Source organism: Tiliqua scincoides, chromosome 7, assembly GCF_035046505.1.
Source record: "Tiliqua scincoides isolate rTilSci1 chromosome 7, rTilSci1.hap2, whole genome shotgun sequence".
NCBI lineage: Eukaryota > Metazoa > Chordata > Lepidosauria > Squamata > Scincidae > Tiliqua > Tiliqua scincoides.
Genome location: NC_089827.1, coordinates 76,011,063 through 76,035,344, shown reverse-complemented (window position 1 = coordinate 76,035,344; position 24,282 = coordinate 76,011,063). Strand labels below are relative to the sequence as shown.

The 24,282-nt window shown below is 44.9% G+C and overlaps 1 protein-coding gene across 2 annotated transcripts in view; it reads right to left on the bottom strand.

Moving 5' to 3' along the window:
* SND1 (staphylococcal nuclease and tudor domain containing 1) overlaps positions 1-24,282 on the bottom strand; it is a 252,010-nt gene that overhangs the window by 131,443 nt on the left and 96,285 nt on the right. For both annotated transcript variants that reach the window (XM_066634033.1, XM_066634034.1), the window contains exon 11: positions 10,148-10,237. In XM_066634033.1, coding sequence (XP_066490130.1) covers positions 10,148-10,237 — 90 coding nt within the window. The remainder of the gene's footprint in view (positions 1-10,147; positions 10,238-24,282) is intronic.

Below are 24,282 nucleotides of genomic sequence, written 5' to 3'. Positions count from 1 at the left end.
CCAAAATAAGACACAACCATTTCCATATCAAGTACTGGGTGCAATTCCATGGAAAGTATCAAGTACAGGGTGCAATTTCATTTATGCAGATAATTTATGAAGGTAACAGACACAAAAAGACAAATTGGCTAAGAAGGAGTCCTAGACTGGGGTTCTCAGAACGCAGATGAGGAACAGCCTCATCTTCCCCAATGCAGACCTAGTGGTGTCAGTCTGCATAAAAACAGACTGACTTGAAGAAAAAGAAAGCAAGCAACACTGTAGTGTTTTCAAAAGCAGAAAATGAGGAAAAACCCAAGCAATATCACATTTGTTTTGCCCCCTCCCCCCCCAAAAGGTTGGAGGTAGCAGGGAGTTTATTGAAAATCAGCATACCTCTGTGGCTGACTGTTACATGCTACAGGACCTAAGGCATTTCCAAGGGTCTTAACCTGCAAATAGGCTAATAGGGAAAGTTTCCTAGCCCAGAGCATAACTGGATGGTGAATTAGCAATACAATAGGAACTGTAGATGCAGGCAGCTGGCAGGGACAGAACATTCTTGGGGAATCTTGCTTCAAGTACTGGGGGCTGCAGAGAGAGAGAGTGTTAGAGATAATTGGGCAAAACACAGAGATAGCAGAAGCGCAAACCGGCAGCTGCAGTGTGTGGTGCTCAGAGCACAGGGAAGAACGCCAAAAAAAGGAGGCAAGACCCAGGGAAGTACCAACACCAGAGTCTATTTACAGGCAGTATTTACAGGTAGAAGGCAGTTCCAAAAATCAGCAAGCAGAGGCAGTCCAGCAAACAGTCCAAGTAGTCAGTAAATCAGGTATCCATCCAGCAGAGATTCATGCAGCAACTCACTCCTACAACTCACCCAGTGGAGTGTGCTTGTTGGCCATTTATACTCCTGTCAGCCAATGGGAAAGGCCATGACCTCATCCCTGAGGAATGTCATTGCATCATCCTGGGTGGGGATTGCATTAGCTTTTCCCATCTCTCCTTGTTCTGTGCAATGACTCAGCACTTTGCCCTGATTGGTCCTTGCCCCATTGTCTGACAGGTATGCTTACATTTGCTTATACACAGCAGCAGTCTGGTAGGCCTGCCTTATCCAGCCACCAAATTGCCTTGCTGTATGGGGCACATACTGTAACAGAGAGAGACAATGCAGAGCTTGCCATCCGCAAAAATGAACATTTCATAGCCAAGAACTGCACTTGCCCAGCCCCAAGAGGCTCAAGACCCCTTTTCTGCACACAGGGAAGCAGCAACAATCTACCCTCTGCTTGTGTGTGGCTGGCAAGAAAAACCTTTCTGCAAGTTTCACCAGCTTGAAGTCAACCAGAAAACACATTCTGCCTGAGTTAGCTTTCAGGTATTACAATTCAACTTGGAGACCTGCATATGGGAAATCAGGCTTCTTCCTGCACATAGGAAAAAAGCACCTACCAATGCAGGTAAGCAGGGCTTTAAAAACTTTATAGAAATAGAGATCTAGAGTTCTAGATGTCATGTGGAAAAACTGTGTCATGTGGAGATCTGTGTCAAAGGAAAAGGCTGGTCAGGGCCACTTCAGCTAAAGTCAAGTCCTGGAGCAATGGCAACCACCTGGAAATTCCAGGACTACTGCCACTTAAATTGGGCCATCAGACTCCTTCCTCCACACAAAGTCCCAAATCTGCTGCAGGTACGTGAACATGCAGCAGTTCTCATGTATATGGCAAGTGAACTCAAACTGAGTTTCTTAGACCAGGAGCCCTTCAAAAGGCAGGCATTTTCAGAACTCAGGGGCAATGCTGTTCCCTGGCAGGAGAAAGTTCCATGAGATCCCTCATAAGAACTTAAGGGCCAACCTGGAAAGGGGCAGAAGGCAATGAACAAAACTAAGCATTAATCTGAGCATTAACCCAAGTTGCCTCAAGACATTGCTGAACTCAATCACCCTTGTCATCTTTCTGTATGCTTCTCTGCCCAAGTATTCCCAGCAAATACTGCCACAACCCTGTTGAGTTGCTGTGCTCTGGACTGATTTCCTGAGAGACTGAGGTAGTGTCCAGAAGGGAGTACAATGTGCTAACGAGGTGCGCTGTGTATTTTGGGGCAAGATGAGGTGGCCCACTCTGCTTCCATCACTCAGTGAAAAACATCAGGGGATAGGCCACTGAGGCCTAACCAAGCCCTGGAGAAGCACTGCTCTGATGCCTTGAGAATGATGAAAAAGTGGTGCTGCCTTGATCTCTGTGCCAGTGTAGAGGCTGAGCACCTATGTTACTTTACCCAAGAACCATGGGATCAGCTCTGTAGGAAAGGCCTTTTCATGTCATTCTCTTTTATATTCTCACCATCATCCCCTGATAGCTCACAATTCTCCCTAGATGAGTGGGAACATATAGCAGACTCAGAAGCTGAGATATCACTGAGACAAACATGAGAAGCTTGGGCTGAGATTTCTTGGATTCTTAGCTTTGGACCATTCACATCCCTGGTGCCCTTCTCTGTTATAGTTGGCAGAGAACAGGGCCTCTGTGCCAGGCAGCTTGACATCTGCAGCTCAGTCAAGACTCCTTGTCAAGGAGCTGTGTCATGGCCTGATTTCCTGAGAGATCGAGCAAGGCTTCAGCCACAAGCTCTATGAGGCGGTAGTAGCCACAGCGTCACAGGGAGACTGGCTTGGGAATCTGCCCAGCTGGGATCACCCCATAAAACATATCCCCAGCACCAAACCTGATCTCATGGGTGTTGGAATGGCTATCGCTGACTTGCAACATTCTCTCGATCCCTCTCCTTCTGTCTCTGCAGTTGACACAGCATGGACTAACTCTAGGCACTCTAACCTACTCCACAAAGGCCACAAAGGCATAGGCTGAGAAGGCAAGACTCATGTGAGGAAAGGCACCAAACCCGCAGGCCTGCCAAACCCTACCAAACCGGGCAGGATGGGCAGGTGGTCAAGGAGTTCTGTTTCTCCCACAGCTTTGTCACCGCTGTTGTGATCTGACCAGTGGATTAAAACGGGGGGGGGGGGCAAGAGGGCCATGGGCCACAGATGCCAAGCTGCGGGGGGGGGGGGGAACTAGTGACCAAACCCACTAAAAGTGTGGTTTGTAGGAATAATACCATCATGTTATATACCATTCAATGTGTAATTTACAGCAGAATGCAATGAAACATTCTGGAGTGAAATAACTCCATTCTATCAAAGGTTATAGCCAAAAAACAACAACACAGAAAAAAAAATACAACTGTCTTATGTAACAAAAAGTAGATTTCTTTAACTCAAAACTTACCAATGAGACTGATTATTTAAAGAGCCAATGAGATGTTATTATGACACAGCATGGAACAATAAGATGTTAATAAAGTGACACCTGGGAAGGGTGACCAAAATTAGAGACCACTAGTGACCAAAATTATGGAAATGATGGCTTTTAGGAATAATGCCATCATGTTATATACCATTCAATGTGTAATTTACAGCAGAATGCAATGAAACAAACTGCATTAAAATATCTGTGTTCTATCAAAAGCTATAGCCAAATAACCAGAAAAGGAAACACTATTGCCTTTTGGAACAAAAAGTGGATTTCTTTAACTCATAACTGACCAATGAGCCTAAGTGTTATGAGAGCTAACAAGGTGTTATTATGACACAGAATGAAACCAATAAGATGTTTTCGTGAGTCCGCTCCCTTTTCCATGTATCAGAACAAATACTCTAATACTCATTCAGTTGTCTGAATGTCATCAGGTTGGCCACTGTTTTTTGTTGGTTACTGATTGGTTTGGAAACCTGTACAATTCTATGGATAAATAAATAAATAAATAAATAAATAAATGGGGGTGTTAGCATGAGTTAACAAACTGGGTGACAGCAAACCTATGCCACTGGTGGGAAGGTTGGTTGTTGGTCACTGGCTTAGATGACTTTTAAAATGAATTCTAAACATTCATGGTGAACTATAGTTTATCAGTGGTTATTGACCGTGAAGGATACATCGAACCTCCAGATGCAGGGGCAATATGTCACTGAGTCAGGGATGGATCTAGTTAGTAGCGTAGCTAAGGCAGTGCAGGGGGTAGGAAGTACACTGGGCTACAGGGTGGGTGGGGGCAACAACATGGCTGAGGGGGCAACAACTTGCAGGCAACAGCGCCTGTGCACGATAATTAGGCTGCTGCCCGAAGCCCTGCCAGTTCCAGGCACTCGGGAGGGAGGAGGGGCAATCGTCACAGCAATGCGCTCAACTGTATGTTGCCCCTCCCTGCAGCCAGGAGGAATTGCTTGTCTGTGCAGGGGGGATAGCCTAGCCCTTGCCTCCAGCAGAGCTGAAAGACCGCAGCAGTCATGGCAGGCATTGTGGAGGAGCTGGCCCTCCTCCCCTCCAGCAGCTGAGACTTCTGAATGTGCTCATTCAGGCACATGTGCACCTTTCTTTCACTCATCCTGCCAGCCCTCCCTTCCTTTGTCACTTCCCCTGCCTGTCCTGTTGGAGGGAGTGTGCCTGCCTGCCTGCCTGCGTTTAGGCAGGGAGGAAGAAGTGTGCTTGAGAGGAGGGGGGGGGTGTCTGATGCTGGGACATGGTGTGTGTGTTAGTGGAGCCTCTACTAGGCAGGCAGGAGGAGCCCCCAGAGACCCTAGACTGAGGAGGGGCTTCTCCTTGTGCAGTGCGACCAGTTGCTCATCGCTCCCCCCATGCTCCTACTCTCCTCTGCTCCCCACACATCCTGTCTCTATTTACCCCCCCCCCCTTAGCCTCCTCTCTCCTCCTGAGTTGCTGGCAGGGCTGCATCAGCCCAATTTTCTCAACCTGATTGGCAATTTAAGCCAGTAGGGCTTGCTTCTAAGTAGACATGCAGAGGTTTGGGCTCCCTTCCAAGGCTGCAATCCCATCTCCACTTTCCTGGGAGTAAGCCCCATTGACTATAATGGGCTTGCTTCTAAGTAGACATGCAGAGGATTGGGCTCCCCTCCGAGGCTGCAATCCCACCCCCACTTTCCTGGGAGTAAGCCCCATTGACTAGATTGAGCTTGCTTCCCAGTAGTCATGCAGAGGATTGGGCTCTGAGTTGGCTGACTGTGGTAGGTTACCTGTGCAAGGTACAGCAGCATGGGAGACAAGTTGCAGCAGGAGCACTGAACAGCATGTGGCTCGGCCTCATCATATATTCACATAATTCCTCAATTCCAGTTCCTAAAGGTAAGCTGCTGGCTTTTATGATTGTCTCCAGCCCCCTCCTGCACCTATCAAATTGTATAAGGCTGCAATCCCAATTCCTACCTTACCTCACTTACCAGGGAGTAAGCCCTATTGAATACAATGAGTCAAGTGATTTGAATCCAAGTCATGAAAACATGAGATTTTCGCTAACTCATTTGAACTTGAGTCACATGTGTTAAATACTAGGGCAAGCACTCGAGTTTGGGACTGCTGAATCAGGAGTTGCCGTGCAGTCGGGCAACTTGAGTCGTCTAGGCATGGCTTGGGGGTGCTGCTTGTGCATCTGATGCAATTGGGCCGCTTCTTTATCACCCAAAAGACCCCATGTGCTGATCTGGAACATACGAACATAAGAACAGCCCTGCTGGATCAGGCCAATGGCCCATCTAGTTCAGCTTCCAGTATGTCACAGTGGACCATCAAATCTTTTAGGGAGCACACAAGACAACAAAAATACACACTGTAACCTGGTGCCCTCCCCTGCATCTGGCAATCTGAGGTAGCCTAACTCTAAAACCAGGAGCTTACACATATATACCATGACTTGTAACCAGTGATGAACTTTTCCTCCAGAAATTTGTCTAATCCCCTCTTTAAGGCATGAAGGCAAAATGCTATCACTTTTTCCTGTGGCAAGGAGTCCCACAGACTAATTACATGGTGAGCAAAGAAATATTTTCTTCTGTCTGTCCTAACTCTCTCAACACTCAATTTTCGTAGATCTCCCCTGGTTCTGGTGTTATGTCAGAATATTGGGAGGGTTAGGACAGATAAAAGAAAATATTGCTTTACTCAGAGTGTGGTTGGACTGTGGAACTCCTTGCCACAGGATGTGGTGACGGCATCTGGCCTGGATGCCTTTAAAAGGGGATTGGACAAGTTTCTGGAGGAAAAATCCATTACGGGGTACAAGCCATGATGTATATGCGCAACCTCCTGATTTTAGAAATGGGCTATGTCAGAATGCCAGATGCAAGGGAGGGCGCCAGAATGAGGTCTCTTGTTATCTGGTGTGCTCCCTGGGGCATTTGGTGGGCCTCTGGGAGATACAGGAAGCTGGACCAGATGGGCCTATGGCCTGATTTAGTGGGACTGTTCTTATGTTCTTATGGAAAAGAGTATCTCTCTAACCACTCTGTCCATCCCCTGCAATTTGCATGTCTCAATCATGTCCCCCCTCAGGTGCCTCTTTTCTAGGCTGAAGAGCTCCAAATGCTGTAGCCTTTCCTCATAAGGGAGGTGCCCCAGCCCAGTAATCATTTTGTTTGCTCTCTTCTGCACTATTTCCATTTCCACTATATCCTTTATGAGATGCGGTGACCAGAACTGGACACAATACTCCAGGTGTGGCCTTACCATGAATTTATACAACAACATTATAATATTAGCCATCTTATTTTTATAAATTATCCAAGTTATAAATTAAAGATCAATAAGTCACCGGGCCCTGATGGCATCCACCCTAGAGTTATTAAGGAATTGAAGAATGAAGTTGCTGAACTCTTGACTAAAATATAAAACTTGTCGTCAAAACGGCCACAGTGCCAGAGGATGGAGGATAGCAAATCTCAAAACACATAGGATCTCAAAACACATAGACGAAACACATAGACGAACAGGCCTTGCTGAGGGAGAGTCAGCATGGCTTCTGTAAGGGTAAGTCTTGCCTCACGAACCTTATAGAATTCTTTGAAAAGGTCAACAGGCATGTGGATGCGGGAGAACCCGTGGACATTATATATCTGGACTTTCGGAAGGTGTTCAACACAGTCCCTCACCAAAGGCTACTGAAAAAACTCCACAGTCAGGGAATTAGAGGACAGGTCCTCTCGTGGATTGAGAACTGGTTGGAGGCCAGGAAGCAGAGAGTGGGTGTCAATGGGCAATTTTCACAATGGAGAGAGGTGAAAAGCGGTGTGCCCCAAGGATCTGTCCTGGGACCGGTGCTTTACAACCTCTTCATAAATGACCTGGAGACAGGGTTGAGCAGCGAGGTGGCTAAGTTTGCAGACGACACCAAACTTTTCCGAGTGGTAAAGACCAGAAGTGATTGTGAGGAGCTCCAGAAGGATCTCTCCAGACTGGCAGAATGGGCAGCAAAATGGCAGATGCGCTTCAATGTCAGTAAGTGTAAAGTCATGCACATTGGGGCAAAAAAATCAAAACTTTAGATATAGGCTGATGGATTCTGAGCTGTCTGTGACAGATCAGGAGAGAGATCTTGTGGTGGTGGTGGACAGGTCGATGAAAGTGTCGACCCAATGTGCGGCGGCAGTGAAGAAGGCCAATTCTATGCTTGGGATCATTAGGAAGGGTATTGAGAACAAAACGGCTAGTATTATAATGCCGTTGTACAAATCTATGGTAAGGCCACACCTGGAGTATTGTGTCCAGTTCTGGTCGCCGCATCTCAAAAAAGACATAGTGGAAATGGAAAAGGTGCAAAAGAGAGCAACTAAGATGATTACGGGGCTGGGGCACCTTCCTTATGAGGAAAGGCTACGGCGTTTGGGCCTCTTCAGCCTAGAAAAGAGATGCTTGAGGGGAGACATGATTGAGACATACAAAATTATGCAGGGGTTGGACAGAGTGGATAGGGAGATGCTCTTTACACTCTCACATAATACCAGAACCAGGGGACATCCACTAAAATTGAGTGTTGGGCGGGTTAGGACAAAAGAAAATATTTCTTTACTCAGCGTGTGGTCGGCCTGTGGAACTCCTTGCCACAGGATGTGGTGCTGGCGTCTAGCCTAGACGCCTTTAAAATGGGATTGGACAAGTTTCTGGAAGAAAAATGCATTATGGGTACAAGCCATGATGTGTATGCGCAACCTCCTGATTTTAGAAATGGGTTAAGTCAGAATGCCAGATGTAGGGGAGGGCACCAGGATGAGGTCTCTTGTTATCTGGTGTGCTCCCTGGGGCATTTGGTGGGCCGCTGTGAGATACAGGAAGCTGGACTAGATGGGCCTATGGCCTGATCCAGTGGGCCTGTTCTTATGTTCTTATGTTTGGAATAGAAATAGAAGTAATGTTTCCATTTTACTCCAATTAGAATCCTAGATAGAACACATCAGGTTTTCTGTTTATTTTCAGTCCATTTTGCAAAGTACTCCCAGCTTTCACTTTTGACCCACCTTTCTTCCTCAGCTGTCACCAAAACATTTAATAAAAATGGGTCCCCAGTCTAAATGGTTCCTAGTTATGGGGAGAATTCCGTGAACTGTCACATTTCATGCTCTGTGGATGCTACTGTGAAGGATTCTAAGAAGAACATCTGAGGTTTAGAGATCTCCTGGGAAGAGGGCTTTGCCCACTTGGCCTTCCTGCTAGTCTCAAGCCTGGGTTGGTGGCAGCACTTACATTCCTCCAAGGCTTTCTTTCTTTCAGCTGCTTGACCAAGTGGGAAGCAGGAAAGGGGCAAGCATGATAAATACTGAGCACTAGTTCTCTGGATCAGCCTGCATTCTTTTGGGGGTTTCCTCTTGTCCATGATAGGCTGTCACACAGGAGAACAAGTAGTTCTGCTCCAGATAGTAGAAATAAATTAAATGGGTTTAAAGCTGCATGAGGGAAGATATCAGTTGAATATTAGGAAGAAATTCTTTACAGTAAGAGTTGTCTGACAATGGAACCAACTATTGGTGGTGCATTTTTTCTTACTTATGGTCTTATGGTTTGACAGGAAATTCTGGAGATTCTCTAGAGAAGATTTTCAAGAAGGGTACTTACTAAACCACCACTTCTTCCCCTGCCACTGTCCCAGTATTTCTTAAATTCTAGCCAGACAGATGGATTTTGGGAGTGGAAGAATCAGGTTTCACATTTTAAAAACACAATAGAACTGCTGAGGAGGAAAGAGAAAGTGGCAAGTAGGTGACAGTTTGGTGCATGCATGCAGTTGGGGGAAGTTAGGGGGGCTTAGACATTTGTTCAGGCACAATTGGGCATGCCAACTCCTAAGGATAGTCTTGCCTCCAAGGCCCTGGCAATCTCCACTGCACCAGCCACTGCCCAGCTACTATAAAGAGAGAAACTTGCTTTTTTTCTTCAGTAATGAAATTGGACTCTGCACCTAGGGCCACCTTGAGAGATTCAGGCTAGGGCCTCAAGAACCACTAGGCCAGCAGTATATGACAACACCACAGCTTAAATATCTAAGGGTCACTTCAACACCCTGCTATACCTGGGAAGTCCAAACCCCAAGGCAGCCAAGCAAGATCAGAGGTCATGAACAGGCCTCTCAGGCCCTTCAGAACAGAGGAGAAATCCATTTTGATTCTGCCATTGACCAGGAAGGACATGAGCCCAGCATGTAAGAGCTGACCTAACAAGGAGAATTAGGGATATATCAAGAGCAGACTAAGCAAATACTAGGATAAAAAAGGTTTGACAGGAGCTTGCCTACTGCTCTATGCACAAAAACACCTTTGTGAAACTGAAATATTTATTACTAATAATCTTCCCACTGATTGTTAGGGAGAAAAGACAGGATAAGGGCTGATAAAGCCCCAGAAGCCATATAAAGTGCCCTTCTTTCCCTGCACTATTGCTGCATCCTAAACACCAAACAAATCAATAAACAAAGGGGTGGGACAGATTAAGCCTACGAGTGCAGCAATTTTCAACCTTTTTCATCACACTGGCAAGGCGCTAAAATTGACAGGGCACACCTTCAGTTTTATGACAACTGACAAGGCACAACCTTTGACAGTAGGAGCTCACATCCTCCAGTGGCCCTACTAACAAAGGACCCTCCTCCAAACTCTTGTGGCACACCTGCAGACCATCTGCAGCATACCAATGTGTCACAGCACAGAGATTGAAAATGGTTGCTTTTCACTGTCTTTCACTGGACTTTCAAAGTCCACTGGCCTCTGGAAGTTGAAAATACATCCTGAGACAGAGAGGAGCTTCAGTTGCATCCCACCACTACTTACCTTCTTTCCAATAAGTTTCTTACGCAAGAACTCACGAGCCTCAAACATGTAGGGGATGTCATAGAGGGGACGGAGCTTTCGGTTTTTGTTCTGGAAAACAGAAAGGAGGAAAAAGTCAGCAGCAAGATATGCTAAGAGCATCAGACCCAACAGGGAAATGTGAAATAATGGTTGGAGTGCTCAGCTAGTAAAATATTGGTTTAAATTTTGTTCATGAGCATTTGGCCAGGCTTGTTCTTTCTTCCCTCTGTCTACTACACAGGGATGTTGCAAGGAAAAACGTAAGGGAGGAAGAGAGCCATAGATGCTCTCTTGGGAGGAAGGGCAGGTTAAAAACATATTAAATAAAACAAAATATGGCATGGATCGTGAGTTTGCCCACAGCAACCCAGTGGGAGCCATTCCACCAAGGTCTTTCATTGCCAAAGACACAGCATAATTCAGGGCAATTGCATTTCCAACTATCCCTCCCCAGACTTCTTCAGATTTAGAACTGTATGCCATTCCTAAGCTGTGACATAATCACACAAATCGTTGCCACCCTCTCGAATGTCCCTATAACCATCAGGAGAGTAAACCAGTTATATTGCCAGCATCTTGTATTTCAGAAACTCTCTTTAGAATTATTCAGAACACCTTTGCAAGTTGCTATGTAACATGCTTACAGTTTGATCCACTAGACTAGACCCAAGCCTGCAATATCCTGCCTTAACCCACCGGAGTAACAGATCTTCACTCTGGCTCACTTTTCCTTTTTATAGTCCAGTTTGCCTTCTTATTGAATTTTTTCCCCCAGGCAGGATCAAGATGCTTGAGTTTCCCATTGAGTTTCATCTTCAGCCCACATTCTGAATTAGTTCTGAAATATCTCAAACTACCCAAACCCCCAGTATAAGACAGCTCATGGTAGGGGAATTCTTGGCAGAATTCCACCACCTACCATTATGGGATTTAGGGAGAGGCTATGAGGAGCAGGGAAGAGAAAATGTACGAAATCTTCAGCCAGGCAGATTCCCTTTCAGTCTCTCTGTGCTGATTTTGCTCTGCTCTTCCTCCAGCAGTGTTTTAGTAGTAGAGTTCCAGGCAGCTATCAGTGCAGCTTTGCCTGAAATTTCCTTGACCCACTCCCTTCTCTATGAGGACATAATTCAGCTGTCAACTGAAATAGGTGGCAGTGTATGGCCTTTGTTCACAGAAGCTTAAGGGGGGAAGAAATATGTACCACAGCAATTTCATTATGGGTGGGTAATGAATACGCTATGAAGGCAACAATCTTTAGAATATCACCTCTCACCTTGTAGCCTATGCTTTGAGGTTACAAAAAGCAGCAGCCCACCTTCCAACCAGATGGCTTAGTGCATCTCTGGCACCGCTTAAAGAGTGTCCACCTCTTACCTGCAACACTCTTCACTTGGGAGCATCTGCAGGCAGAGTTGGTTCCAGGTTGCAGGTCGTCTGTCCTACCTGGTTAGCCTTGAGAGAGTAAGTGGCTGTAGAAGCATAGAGGTGCCCTGGCTGCTGACACTAGGCACATCTGCAAGCATAATGAGCCTAAAATCTAGAATCTACTTTTGTGGACTGAGCAATTTCCCATGCTAAAAGACTTGCAAAGACTCCAGATGAAAGGAGTTGAAATCTAGATTTTGGACAATTCATTCACTAAGCAAATAATTTAGACTCTTTGAGAGGAGAACTTTGAGCTACTTGACCATGTAGCACTTCAACAGGAATCACAATGAAAGGTCTCTGGAGACATTGCAATTCAGACCAAGCTGAGAACCAAGCTTTCCTTGGTTCAAATTGTGTCTCTGCCATGATCTCTCCCAAAGTGGCCCAAACTTCACTCCCTCTCCATTAGCTTTTCTATCTGAATAGGAGGACAATAGTACTAACATACAGGGTTGCTGCAAAGTTGATATCGAGAAAATATAGTACATCGGAAGCACTTTTAACACACTCAACTAAATATAAAATAAGGTTACAAATTAAATATTATGTCTAAAAATCAGCAGTGAACCAGAAATACACTCAGCAATGATCCATATATTTCATCCCGAGCTGACCTGGAATCAGTGGCGTATAGCTAAGTTATATAGCTAAGGCATATGCCTACAGGCATAGGCATATAGCTAAGGATACACAGGGGCACATTTATTTTATTTTTATTTATTAGAAAACCAGACTATTTGATATAGAAAGGCAAGAGATTCTAGGCGCAGCACAGAAAAAGTGTTCCCCTCTGAATTTTCAACTTAAAATCACAAGTGGTCAACAACCAAATTATCTGTCCCTCCTAATACACCCCCTGGAGAGAAGGGCCTTTACCTTGGCACACTGTAATGTGACCCCCTCTAATGACTTGCATGGCAGATTTAGAAATGCCTCCAGGGAAGATCGTTTATGTAGCTGCAATTTGTTGGCATCCTTCAGTCTCGGAAGACCACGGTATCGCGCTTTGAATGGTGTTTCTGGAACAGAGTGTCCTCTCCAGTGCACGAAGCCTGGGTAATGTACGTAGATATGGAGGATAGACTGTTACCCATGCAGCAAATCCTCCCTCTCCACATTACTGAAATGGTCCAATGGAAAGGCAAAAGCCAATACGGTTGGTTCCAGCAGCGTCGCAGGAGTTGCCAGAGCGTGACTGTATACAGCCGCGAACTGCCTCAGGGACTCCGGCTCCTGATTTTGCCTCGAAGTTGACTCCTGAAGCCTTTTCCATAACTGGATGTAGCCACAAGGCAGTGGAGGTTTGGGATCAGAGTTTTCCTTCTCTCAGATGAGCTGCCTTCCCAGGCTAATGAGTCCCATCTACCCGGTGGCTGTTTAGTCACCTCTTACGACAAGTACAGCCAAACTGAGGGCCTATTCTTGTCCCCAGCCCCCAGGGGAAAGCTGCAATTTAGGCGAAGTAGAATCATCCACACACATTATGTTGCACTGTCCCAGATATCAAGTACTAAGGCAGCAATTTCTCTCTCCCTTGCTCCATCCCAAAACAGGGCATTCTGAGAAAGATATAATTCAATTCCTTCTAGCAGGTGATGTAGAGCATACAACCCTCTCAGTCGCACAGTTCCTAAATTTGAGTATTCTGAATCGAGCCAAGCTTTCTGTACCAAGTAATCACTGAGTAGGCTACAATCTGGCAAGATCTGCAGAGTAACTGATTTTCTGTCTTTTAAATAATTCATGTTTGTTTGTAAAATGTAATGTACGTTGTATCTGTTTGTACACATAGGTGTGCACGTATACATATATTTGTGTACTACTTAGGTTTATACTCTCTCTACGATTTCTGTATAGAGTCCTCACCTATCAAATGTTTATGCCTAATAAAGGTTTTGTTGACTGACTGTTATTTATTAGATTTGTATTGCACCTTTCTCCCCAAAGGACACCCAAGGTGACACATAAAATTTTAATACCCTTCATATGTTGAAACCAAATTTAATTAATTGATTATTTGTAGCTGGTTAAAAGTACATATCTGAAACTTTTTGTCAGTGCAGTATCTATTCTAATATAATCCATTCTAATTTGGGAACTACTGCTTTACAACATAGAGCAACATTCTTATTACTTGTGTTACACTAATTGTTCCACAGCATTCTGATGTACTCACAATGATAATAATCTTTCCTTTTTAACTAGTTTTTCTATACAGAGGTGCACTTCAAGCAGCATACAACACAAAAACATAAATATAATTTAAAACTAAGAAAATAGTGAGACAATGTAACAGTATAAAAAGTTAATGACTACAGAATACAAATTAATAATAAAATAATCTTTAAAGTTTGTCCAAAAGGCAAATGCTGCTCTTACAACAACTTGCAGTGCACAATTTCAGCCAAAGGCAGGAACTGCAATCCTGCAAACTCTTACTTGGGAGTAAGGTCAGCTGAGTATTCCTGAGTATATATGAATAAAATTGCATTGTAAGTTCTGCAATACTGCCCTAGCTTCAATCCTACTGGGTTGCAATATTATAGAGAAACATATACAGGTAGACCCTGTTTATTCACAGATTTTGTATAAGCAGATCTGGCTCAATGCATGTCCCTGATCTGTGTTGAGCCAGACTTGGCTCCAACTGAACCCTCCAAAGGGGCTGGACCATTGTCCCAGTCTTTGAGTCTGTAGGGTTTTTTTGTGCATGTGTCTGCGGCCTTTGTGGGTTTCTGAATGTCTGAAAGGGCCTAAAACAAAACAAAACAACAAAACACTACTTCTGGTTTCTGAAGGTGACATTTTAAATAAAGTATTAAAAATATCACTTCTGGTCTCCTCTAGAAACTGGAAGTAGTTTTTTTCTGCCTTTTGGGCCATTCTGAAGCCCACAAAGACCACAGGCAGATACGTGCAGCCTGTATGGGCTTCAGAAAGCCTTCTGGAGGTGACCAGAGCACGGTTCCAGTCCCCTTTAGAGGGCTTAAGGGAACAAAAACTGCAGATATGCTTATCTGTGGATTCCTGTATCCTCAGGGGATTCAACAATGGATCCCTTACAAAGCCCCACTTGTCTGGAATTTCAAGACACCAGTGGCATAGCTAGCAGGGGACAGGGAGCGGTCCGCCCCGTGTACCACCCTTGGGGGGACACACCACAAATGCCCCAACATCACTAACACTGCGGAGGTTATGCTTACCCCATCATGCTATATACTGTTGGATGTGAAATTTCCACTGGAATGCAATGCGAAAAAACAGATTGAAATATCTCCTTTCCTTCAAACATTATGGTAAAAAAAAAGGAAACAAAAAAATGTATTGAACCCTATGGAAAATGAAACTGAGCCATATCACACGTTTATTTGCGAGTAGACGAATTTGCCATAGTTTGATGGAAAGGGCAGGCTGAGGGGAATTCAATGACACCAGAATAGTTCCTATCCAATGAAAGCAGCCCCCCAAAAACACCCAAGAAGGAAGTCCCTCCCTCCAAGCAGCTGAATGTATTGAGCCCTATGGAAAGTGAAAGTAAGCCTTCTTCTTGTTGGCAACCTTCAGTCTCGGAAGACTATGCATCTGCCACAAACACTCAGTAGGAGACCTGAGGAAACCCCTCCCCCCCAGTTAATTCTTTCTAACAAAACTGAATCTGAATCCAGATAGAAAAATATCATCTCTTATTAGTGTTGTTCCAAAGCCATTCTCATGACCAGATGTTGATGATGATGATGATGTTGAACTCACAATGTTTTCCAATTCAGGAACTACCAATGATCCTGGGAATCATAGTGATATATTTATAGAATTCTTGCTGCTCCAGACAATATTTTCTGGAGCTGAGCCAGTGTGATTTGCTCAAGCCCACAAATGTTGAGGTGTTTCTTTAGACTTCCAGATGCTGCTCCAAGGGCTCCAACGACAATTGGCACAATACTGACCTTCCTATCTTAGTGAGGCTCAAGTTCTGTATGCAGGTCTTGGTATCTTGTCATCTTCTCATATTCTTTGTCTTCAATTCTTCTGTCACCTGGGATTGAAATATCAATGAGCCAAACTTGATTTTCTTTTTTTGTCAACTACTGCTATATCTGGCTAATTGTGTTTTCCAAGAACTGTTTTGAACTGTATTTATCTGTTTGTACTCAAAGATTTTATCAGGTTTACATTCCTGTAAGTTTGGACGTGGCAGTAAATTGTATTGTTTGCAAAGATGCCAGTGAACCATACCTGCAAGGCTGTCATGATGTTCTTTACAGTCAGTCTGGGTAATCTTGCTATGAGCACTGACCATCTTTCCTCTTGACAGTAAAGTTGACATTAACAGTTTTCACTGGTCGTCTGAGTCTTTGATTGGATATTATTTGTTGTAGGTGCCTGTTCCTGTGTATCTAAATGAGACTTTCAGTTTAAGGGTCCATTCTGCAGCCATTTCCTGGTGTTTTCTTTATCAGTCTTTTTGTCTGTGTCTTTCAAGTATTGTTGATGAAGTTTATTTTTCCTTTCTAGATTTCTAGGCATGTTTGAAACACAGACTTTTTGTAGTTTTCGTAGAGAGCCCTGGATGAAGCAGATTGTTCCTTTCAATCTAGCTTTAAGCTGGGCTTTGAGACAAAAACAGTATTTGTTGCTTCAGTTGATGAAATAGCCAATAACTGGATGGAGGGAGAGCATCCTTACTGGTCCTTTTGGATCTTTCAGCAGCTTTTGGTATCCTCAATCACGGTGTCCTTCCGGCACGGTGTGACCTCGAAGCAGCTGACAAGCTGAGTCGAGTTATTCCATCTGCTCTGAGCATGGGAGGATGGAGGCCAGAATGTGAAACCAGATCAGAAAGAAACATCTGAATGTTGTGGTTCTTGAAAGACAGAACCTTCTTTCAAGTGTAAAAATCCCTACGGGGATTTAATCAACCTGCCTATGTAAACCGCCTTGAATAAAGTCTGAGGAGAAATCTGAGGACCAAGAAAGGCAGTACAGAAATACCTGTATTGTTGTTGTTGTTGTTGTTGTTGTTCTATGGTGGTTCCAATCCTTCTTATCTGACAGATTCCATATGGTGCTACTGGGAGACTTTTGCTCAGCACAGTGGCCCTCAGGGTGTGGGATGCCACAGGGTTCTATAACTGTCCCCCATGTTATTTTGTTGTTGGCATCCTTCAGTCTCGGAAGACTCTGGTATCACGCTCTGAAAGGTCGTTCTGGAACAGTGTCTAGTGTGGCTGAAAAGGCCAATTCGGGAGTGACAATCCCTTCCACACTGGGAGCAAGTGCAGTCTGTCCCTGGTCTGTCTCCCTGGCTGTGGGCCTTCCTTCTTTGCCTCTTTGCCTCAGTCTGTTGGCCAAGTGTCTCTTCAAACTGGGAAAGGCCATGCTGCACAGCCTGCCTCCAAGCGGGCCACTCAGAGGCCAGGGTTTCCCACCTGTTGAGGTCCACTCCTAAGGCCTTCAGATCCCTCTTGCAGATGTCCTTGTATCACAGCTGTGGTCTACCTGCAGGGCGCTTTCCTTGCACGAATTCTCCATAGAGGAGATCCTTTGGGATCCGGCCATCATCCATTCTCACAACATGACTGAGCCAACGCAGGCGTCTCTGTTTCAGCAGTGCATACATGCTAGGGATTCCAGCTTGTTCCAGGACTGTGTTGTTTGGAACTTTGTCTCTCCAGGTGATACCAAGGATGCATTGGAGGCAGCACAGGTGGAAAGCATTCAGCTTCCTCTCCTGTCATGTGCGAAGAGTCCATGACTCACTGCAGTATAGAAGTGTACTCAAAACGCAAGCTCTGTAGACCTGGATCTTGGTATGTTCCGTCAGCTTCTTGCCAATGCGTTTATTTAGCTCGGAATCGAGAGAAAGAGTGTCGGAGATCGTTGAGCCAAGGTACACAGAGTCATGGACAACCTCCAGTTCATGCGCAGAGATTGTAATGCAGGGAGGTGAGTCCACATCCTGAACCATGACCTGTGTTTTCTTCAGGCTGATTGTCAGTCCAAAATCTTGGCAGGCCTTGCTAAAACGATCCATGAGCTGCTGGAGATCTGTGGCAGAGTGGGTAGTGACAGCTGCATCGTCGGCAAAGAGAAAGTCATGCAGGCATTTCAGCTGGACTTTGGACTTTGCTCTCAGTCTGGAGAGGTTGAAGAGCTTTCCGTCTGATCTGGTCCGGAGATAGATGCCTTCTGTTGCAGTTCCAAAGGCTTCAGGAGTCAACCTCGAGGCAAAATCAGGAGCCGGAGTCCCTGAGGCAGTTCCTGGTTGAGCACAGTCACGTTCTGGCAACTCCTGCGACGCTGCTGGAACAAACCGTATTGGCTTCTGCCTTTCCATTGGACCATTCCAGTGACGTGGAGAGGGGGGATTTGCTGCATGGGTAACAGCATATCCTCCATACCTTCTTTACCCAGGCTTTGTGCACTGGAGAGGAAAGTAAGCCACATGATCACATTTACTCGCGAGTAAGCAAATGTGCCTTACTGGTCAAGTCAGGCAAAGGGGAATGCAAGGCTAACTGCATGGTCCCCATCTGATGAAAGTGCAGCTCAACAAATGCTCCAGAAGGCAGCCCCCCCCCCCGAAAGAATAAACCAGAGGCTTAAACTGGTAAGGTGGGCACTGGGGAGGACTGAAAATCTCACTGATTTATTTGTGGGGGTGTTATTGCAGGCAGCAACCCCCCAAAAGAATAAAACAGAGGCTTGGGCTGGTAAGGTGGGCACTGGAGAGGGCTGAAAATCTCACTGATTTTTTGTGGGGAGGATGTTACTGCAGACAGGCTACAGAGAAAATTCACTTGGTGAAACAGGGCTGGCTTCCCCTTATTTATCTGCTTTTCTTTAATTTAATTATTTAAAATTATTTTATTTTGCTTGATGATGTCACTTCCAGCCATGACATCACTTCCAGTTGGTCCTGGAAGATTGTCATTCTAAACAGTGGATTCCATTGTTAAAAGTTTGAGAACCATTGCCTTAACTCAAAACAGGCCAATGAGACATTGGAGGGGGGGGGGTGACACCCTAGTGACCAAAATTCTGGAAATCGTAGCTTTTAGGAATAATATCATCATATTTTTATATTGCATCATGTTATATTGCATCATGTTTGATGCAAAATTTCATCCATTGCTTATGGGGAAATATTCACTGCATTAATTTTTCTGGCCGTTATTATTATTCCTTTCATATCATGACTATTGCTTACTTTCAGTCTCACCAACCTCAGTGAGTTGTTGTGAGGACAAAATAAGGGGAGGAATCATGTACACCACCCTGAACTGCTTAGAGGAAGGGTGGTATAAAAATGTGAATTAATTAATTAATCAATATGATAAATAATTGATTTATTTATTATATGCCTCTGGTCTGTGGCAACCTTCCATTCCATGATGGAACCTTCCATCTTCAGTCTCCCCTGCGTCTTGCAACTCTCCCTACAGATATTGCTCCTTCTCTTTCCCCCATTCATTTTTTTTTCTTCTGTCTGCCTGGGGTTGGAAGAAATGAGAGGGTAGGAAAGGAGGCATTAAAATGAAACAGTCAAGAGAAGACAAGCAATAACAATATAAGTAATACATGTGGGAGGACAAAAAGAGAAGAAGGGAAGGGGAGAGAAGCTCTCAGAAGTGGAAAATTTGGGCTCCAAAAATGCGTCCCAGGCACAACATTAGAATGACAATTAAGTGAGTATGGGAACAAATAAGCTACAAAGTATATCATAAACTCCCTAGAACAGTGATGGCTAACCTTTTAGAGACCGAGTGCCCAAACTGCAATCCAAAACCCACTTATTTATCACAAAGTGCCAACACGGCAATTTAACCTGAATATTGAGGTTTTAGTTTAGAAAAAAACAACTCATACATTAACATCTTTTACCCACTATTACTTGTAACCCTTAATGAACTTTTCCTCTAGAAATCTGTCCAATCCCTTCTTAAAGGCATCTAGGAAAGTTGCCATCAGTGCTTCCTATGGCAAAGAGTTCCACAGACTAATTACATGCTGGGTAAAGAACTATTGTCAGGGAGGGGGTGGCTGCAAGATCTTGCCACTGCTCATTTTCTCAAACAAGAAAATATATTTTTTATAAAAGCCCTACCCACAGAAGTGGGTTGTAAGGCTGCAATCCCAGCCACTCTTTCCTAGGAATAAGCCTCATTGACTCTAATGGGGCTTACTTCTGAGTAGACATGCACAGGAGCAGGCTCCAATCCCAGGCACTCTTTCCTGGGAGTAAGCCTCATCCACTGTAATGGGGCTTACTTCTGAGTAGACATGCACAGGAGCAGATTCCAATCCAAGCTTGCAGAACGGGCAAAATTGAAAACGGAAACAAATGTGGGGCAGGTGGGGGTGAAGGGAGAGGAGGGCAGTGAGCGCAGGGGGCAGAGGGAAGCAGCCTGCCCTCCCAACACACGGGGCTTGGAAAAAGCCTCCATTTCCTTTGTGTCCCTGGAAGGGACACACAGCTTCAGCGTCCCTCCCCAGGCTGCCTGGCTCAGTGCAGCATGCCAACAGAGACGACGCTGCATGCCATGTGTGGCACGCGTGCCATAGATTCGCCAACACTGCCCTAGATGGATAAGACAATTAGAAATTGCAACTAACCCAAATTGTATTTTAAAAGATAAAAATAGAGCATATAGCGAACTGTTAAATATCAAAGGAGAGCTTCTAAGTAAAGAGCAGCTGGAAGAGAGGGGAATAAGTCTGGAATGAATTACAAATAAGATCAAGAATACAAGAAGATTTCAAAATAGGCATCTGTGAAGAAGATATAAGTTTTGATAAAATATTCTTGATTGATGATGGAAAATACATCAAAAAATGTATAATTTTCTTCTTGAGATAAGGTGGAAGATTAGGTAATGAAGGACTCAATGGTGTTATGGGCAAAAAATTTTGGATAAAATATTTCAATTGATGACTGAAATCAAATTTAGAATTCAAATATTAACTTAACGAAAGCGGTTTCTTTTAAAGAGAATTTATATAAAATGTTTTACAGATGGCATCTGACCCCAGATAAAATAGCAAAAATGTACCCAGGTGTGTCAAATAAGTGTTGGAAATGTAATCAGATTGAGGGTACTTTTTACCATAAGTAGTGGACTTGTGAAAAAGTCAAGATATATTGGAAAATGATACAAAAATTTTTTCAAGAGATATTTAATGTCATTATGCAAAAACAGCAACTGTTACCCTGCAGATGCCTGATCTTGTCTGATCTTGGAAGCTAAGCAGGGTCAGGCCTGGTTAGTACTTGGATGGGAGACCGCCTGGGAATACCGGGTGCTGTAGGCTTATACCATGATCTGGGAAGCTAAGCAGGGTCAGGCCTGGTTCGTACTTGGATGGGAGACCGCCTGGGAATACCAGGTGCTGTAGGCTTATACCATAGTCTTTCGAGACTGAAGGTTGCCAACCATTTATGCCATTCAAACTGGAAATATACCTCCTGAATATAATATCAGAAATTAAAGACTTACGAAAGAAATATCTTATTATACAGATTAATACAGCGGCAAGAATATTGTATGCACAATTGTGGAAACCTACAGACAAACAAACAAATTATATTGCTTTCATCTTGTCATGATTTCAGCTTTTATACACCTTTTACACAAGCTATTTTCAACCAATGTGCCATAAAGGAGTTTGGCGGATAGTCATTTATTAATAGGACCACTGAGGGATGTGAGCACCCCCCCACCAACAGTGTGGTGTGCCTTATCAATTGTAAAATACCTGATAGTGTGCTATCACAACATTGACGATTGTCAAAGTGCTGTGAGATGAAAAAGGTTAAAAAAAGGTTTTAAATGATTTACACTGTGCTTCTAACATGTACATCTAAAAGTTCCTCAAGGGCTTTACAATCACCTTGTTTGTGACTTGTGCCCAAATAAAGAACAAAACAAGAAAAATTACTGTATTTTTCACTCCATAAGACGCATTTTTCCCCCCAAAAAAAGTGGGGGGAAAAGTGTGTGTGTCTTATGGAGCGAATACTGAAAAAAAACCAAAAAAACACAAACAACTGTGGGTTGGAAACAGCCCGGCCGCCCCTTCTCCGCCCCCGGCCCCGCCCCCTGCCCACTCGCTCTGCTCTGCTCTGCATGGCTTCCCCGGGCAGTCAGAGGCTGAGCTGGCCGGGGGGCTCCTGCCTTCCCTCAGCGCCCGCGCGGACTGTGGCAGTGCCGGACGGAACGCGAGGGCGATGAGCAGCGGCTCCAAGGCGCCGCAGCCCGCCAGAGCCTGAGCATCGGCGGTGCCGTCACAAGCCCAAGCCCATGTGTCTACTCAGAAGTAAGTCTCAGAGTCAGTGGGGCTCACTCCCAGGAAAGCGTGGGTGGGGTGGCAGTCTCGCTGCCCAATCCTGTGCATGCCTACTCTGAAGTAAGTCCCATTAGAGTCAGGGGGGCTTACTTCCAGGAAAGCCTCTCTCTCTCCCCCCCAAGCCTGGGGCATCACAGCCTCTCTTTCCCCCCACTCCAAGCCTGAAGCATCACAGACTCTTGCTCCCCCCCAAGCCTAGAGCATCACAGACTCTTCCCCCCCAAGCCTGGAGCATCACAGCCTCTCTTTCCCCCGACCCCAAGCCTGGAGCATCACTTCTCTGCAACACAAAGACTTTCCCCCCTCTCTCACACACACAGGCTGCCCCCTTCTTACACACACAGATGCTCTGCCCCCCCACACACACTCACACAGCAGGGGAGGGGCGCTTTCACTCACCTCATCCAGCATCTGAATGTAAGCCCCCCCCCAACCTGCCATCACAAAGAAAAAACTGTCTCCTTGGTCAGAATGCCAGTGTTTGCTTATTGCACAAGCCCCAGGTAAGGCTCTCACCATAAATCCAGGGGTTTGTTGGGTCTTGAGAATTCAAGTTGTGGTTGGACTTTCCACTTGTTCATTTGTACTGGAATCACGGAAGATCTGGTGAGGAGGTGGATGTGGTGTCAGCAGTGGCCCCTTTAAGGGTAAGGCCTGGGCATTCAGCAGAGTGTGCTGCACAGCTGCAGCCACTGGAAGGCAATAGGGCCCTCAGGGACATAAGGAGTACCTGAGGCAGAAAGGGTTTGTGGGTTTTGAAGGAGTGCAGGTTGGAGGTTGGAGAGGAGAGGAGACTGACTGGGTTTATTGAATTTGGAATCTGACTGTGGATTGTGACTGGACTTGGATACCCTGACGGATTTGACTGACCTACCTGGAACCTGACCTTGGACAGTAATTTGGTTTATTGGCTCTGGACTCTGATTTGGCAAGTCTGATTGATGGGACTGATTTACTTGGCATCTGTGGACTGGAAATGGACTCTAACTTTTGCTTGCTGCACTGGTGAGTTGCACAAGTGGACTGATCAGCCTTAAGCGGGCACGAGGCCCATTGGATTGGAATTTGACAGAACATCATTGTAGCAGAAAGATAATGTGATCCCCTATTTGTGTGCACCTGCTTTTGTGAGCTTCATAAATTCTGACTCTAGCGATGATGAGTTCTTGGGGTTTCCAGAAAACTAGAGTACTCAAACCTTTAAGTCTCACCATTTGTTAATGACAGTGATAATGGTTCTTAATGCCACTGTTGAATGCTGTTCATTTTACATGGTTCAAATGTTATTCTGTTATAGTTTATTAAATATTTTATTACACTATTTGGTTCAGAATATTTTTTTTCCTGTTTTCCTCCTCTAAAAACTAGGTGCGTCTTATGGTCAGGTGCGTCTTATGGAGTGAAAAATACGGTAATACAAAATGTTCTGTTCTATAAGATAGCTATGCAACATCTGTAAAACCTAGATGTAGTGTTGTGTCTTCTTTTCCTGTATATTTTTGCCCGTTAAAAAGTATATAAGCTTTGTAATTTGTGCATGAGTCAGACACCATTCCAATACTTCCAATAACTGCATTCCAATAACGGCACCAGGATGCAGGTTTCTTGTTTTTCTGGTATGCTTAAGAACATAAGAAAATAAGAAGAGCCCCACTGGATCAGGCCATAGGCCCATCTAGTCCTGTATCTCACAGCGGCCCACCAAATGCCCCAGGGAGCACACCAGATAACAAGAGACCTCATCCTGGTGCCCTCCCTTGCATCTGACATAGCCCATTTCTAAAATCAGGAGGTTGCACATGCACATAGCAATTCATAAGAAAATATAAGAACAGCCCCACTGGATCAGGCCATAGGCCCATCTAATCCAGCTTCCTGTATCTCACAGTGGCCCACCAAATGCCCCAGGGAGCACACCAGACAACAAGAGACCACATCCTGGTGCCCTCCCTTGCATCTGGCATTCTGACATAGCCCATTTCTAAAATCAGGAGGTTGCGCATACACATCATAGCTTGTACCCCGTAATGGATTTTTCCTCCAGAAACTTGTCCAATCCCCTTTTAAAGGTGTCCAGGCCAGATGCCGTCACCACATCCTGTGGCAAGGAGTTCCACAGACCAACCACATGCTGAGTAAAGAAATATTTTCTCTTGTCTGTTCTAACTCTCCCAACACTCAATTTTAGTGGATGTCCCCTGGTTCTGGTGTTATGTGAGAGTGTAAAGAGCATCTCCCTATCCACTCTGTCCATCCCCTGCATAATTTTGTATGTCTCAATCATGTCCCCCCCTCAGGCGTCTCTTTTCTAGGCTGAAGAAGCCCAAACGCCGTAGCCTTTC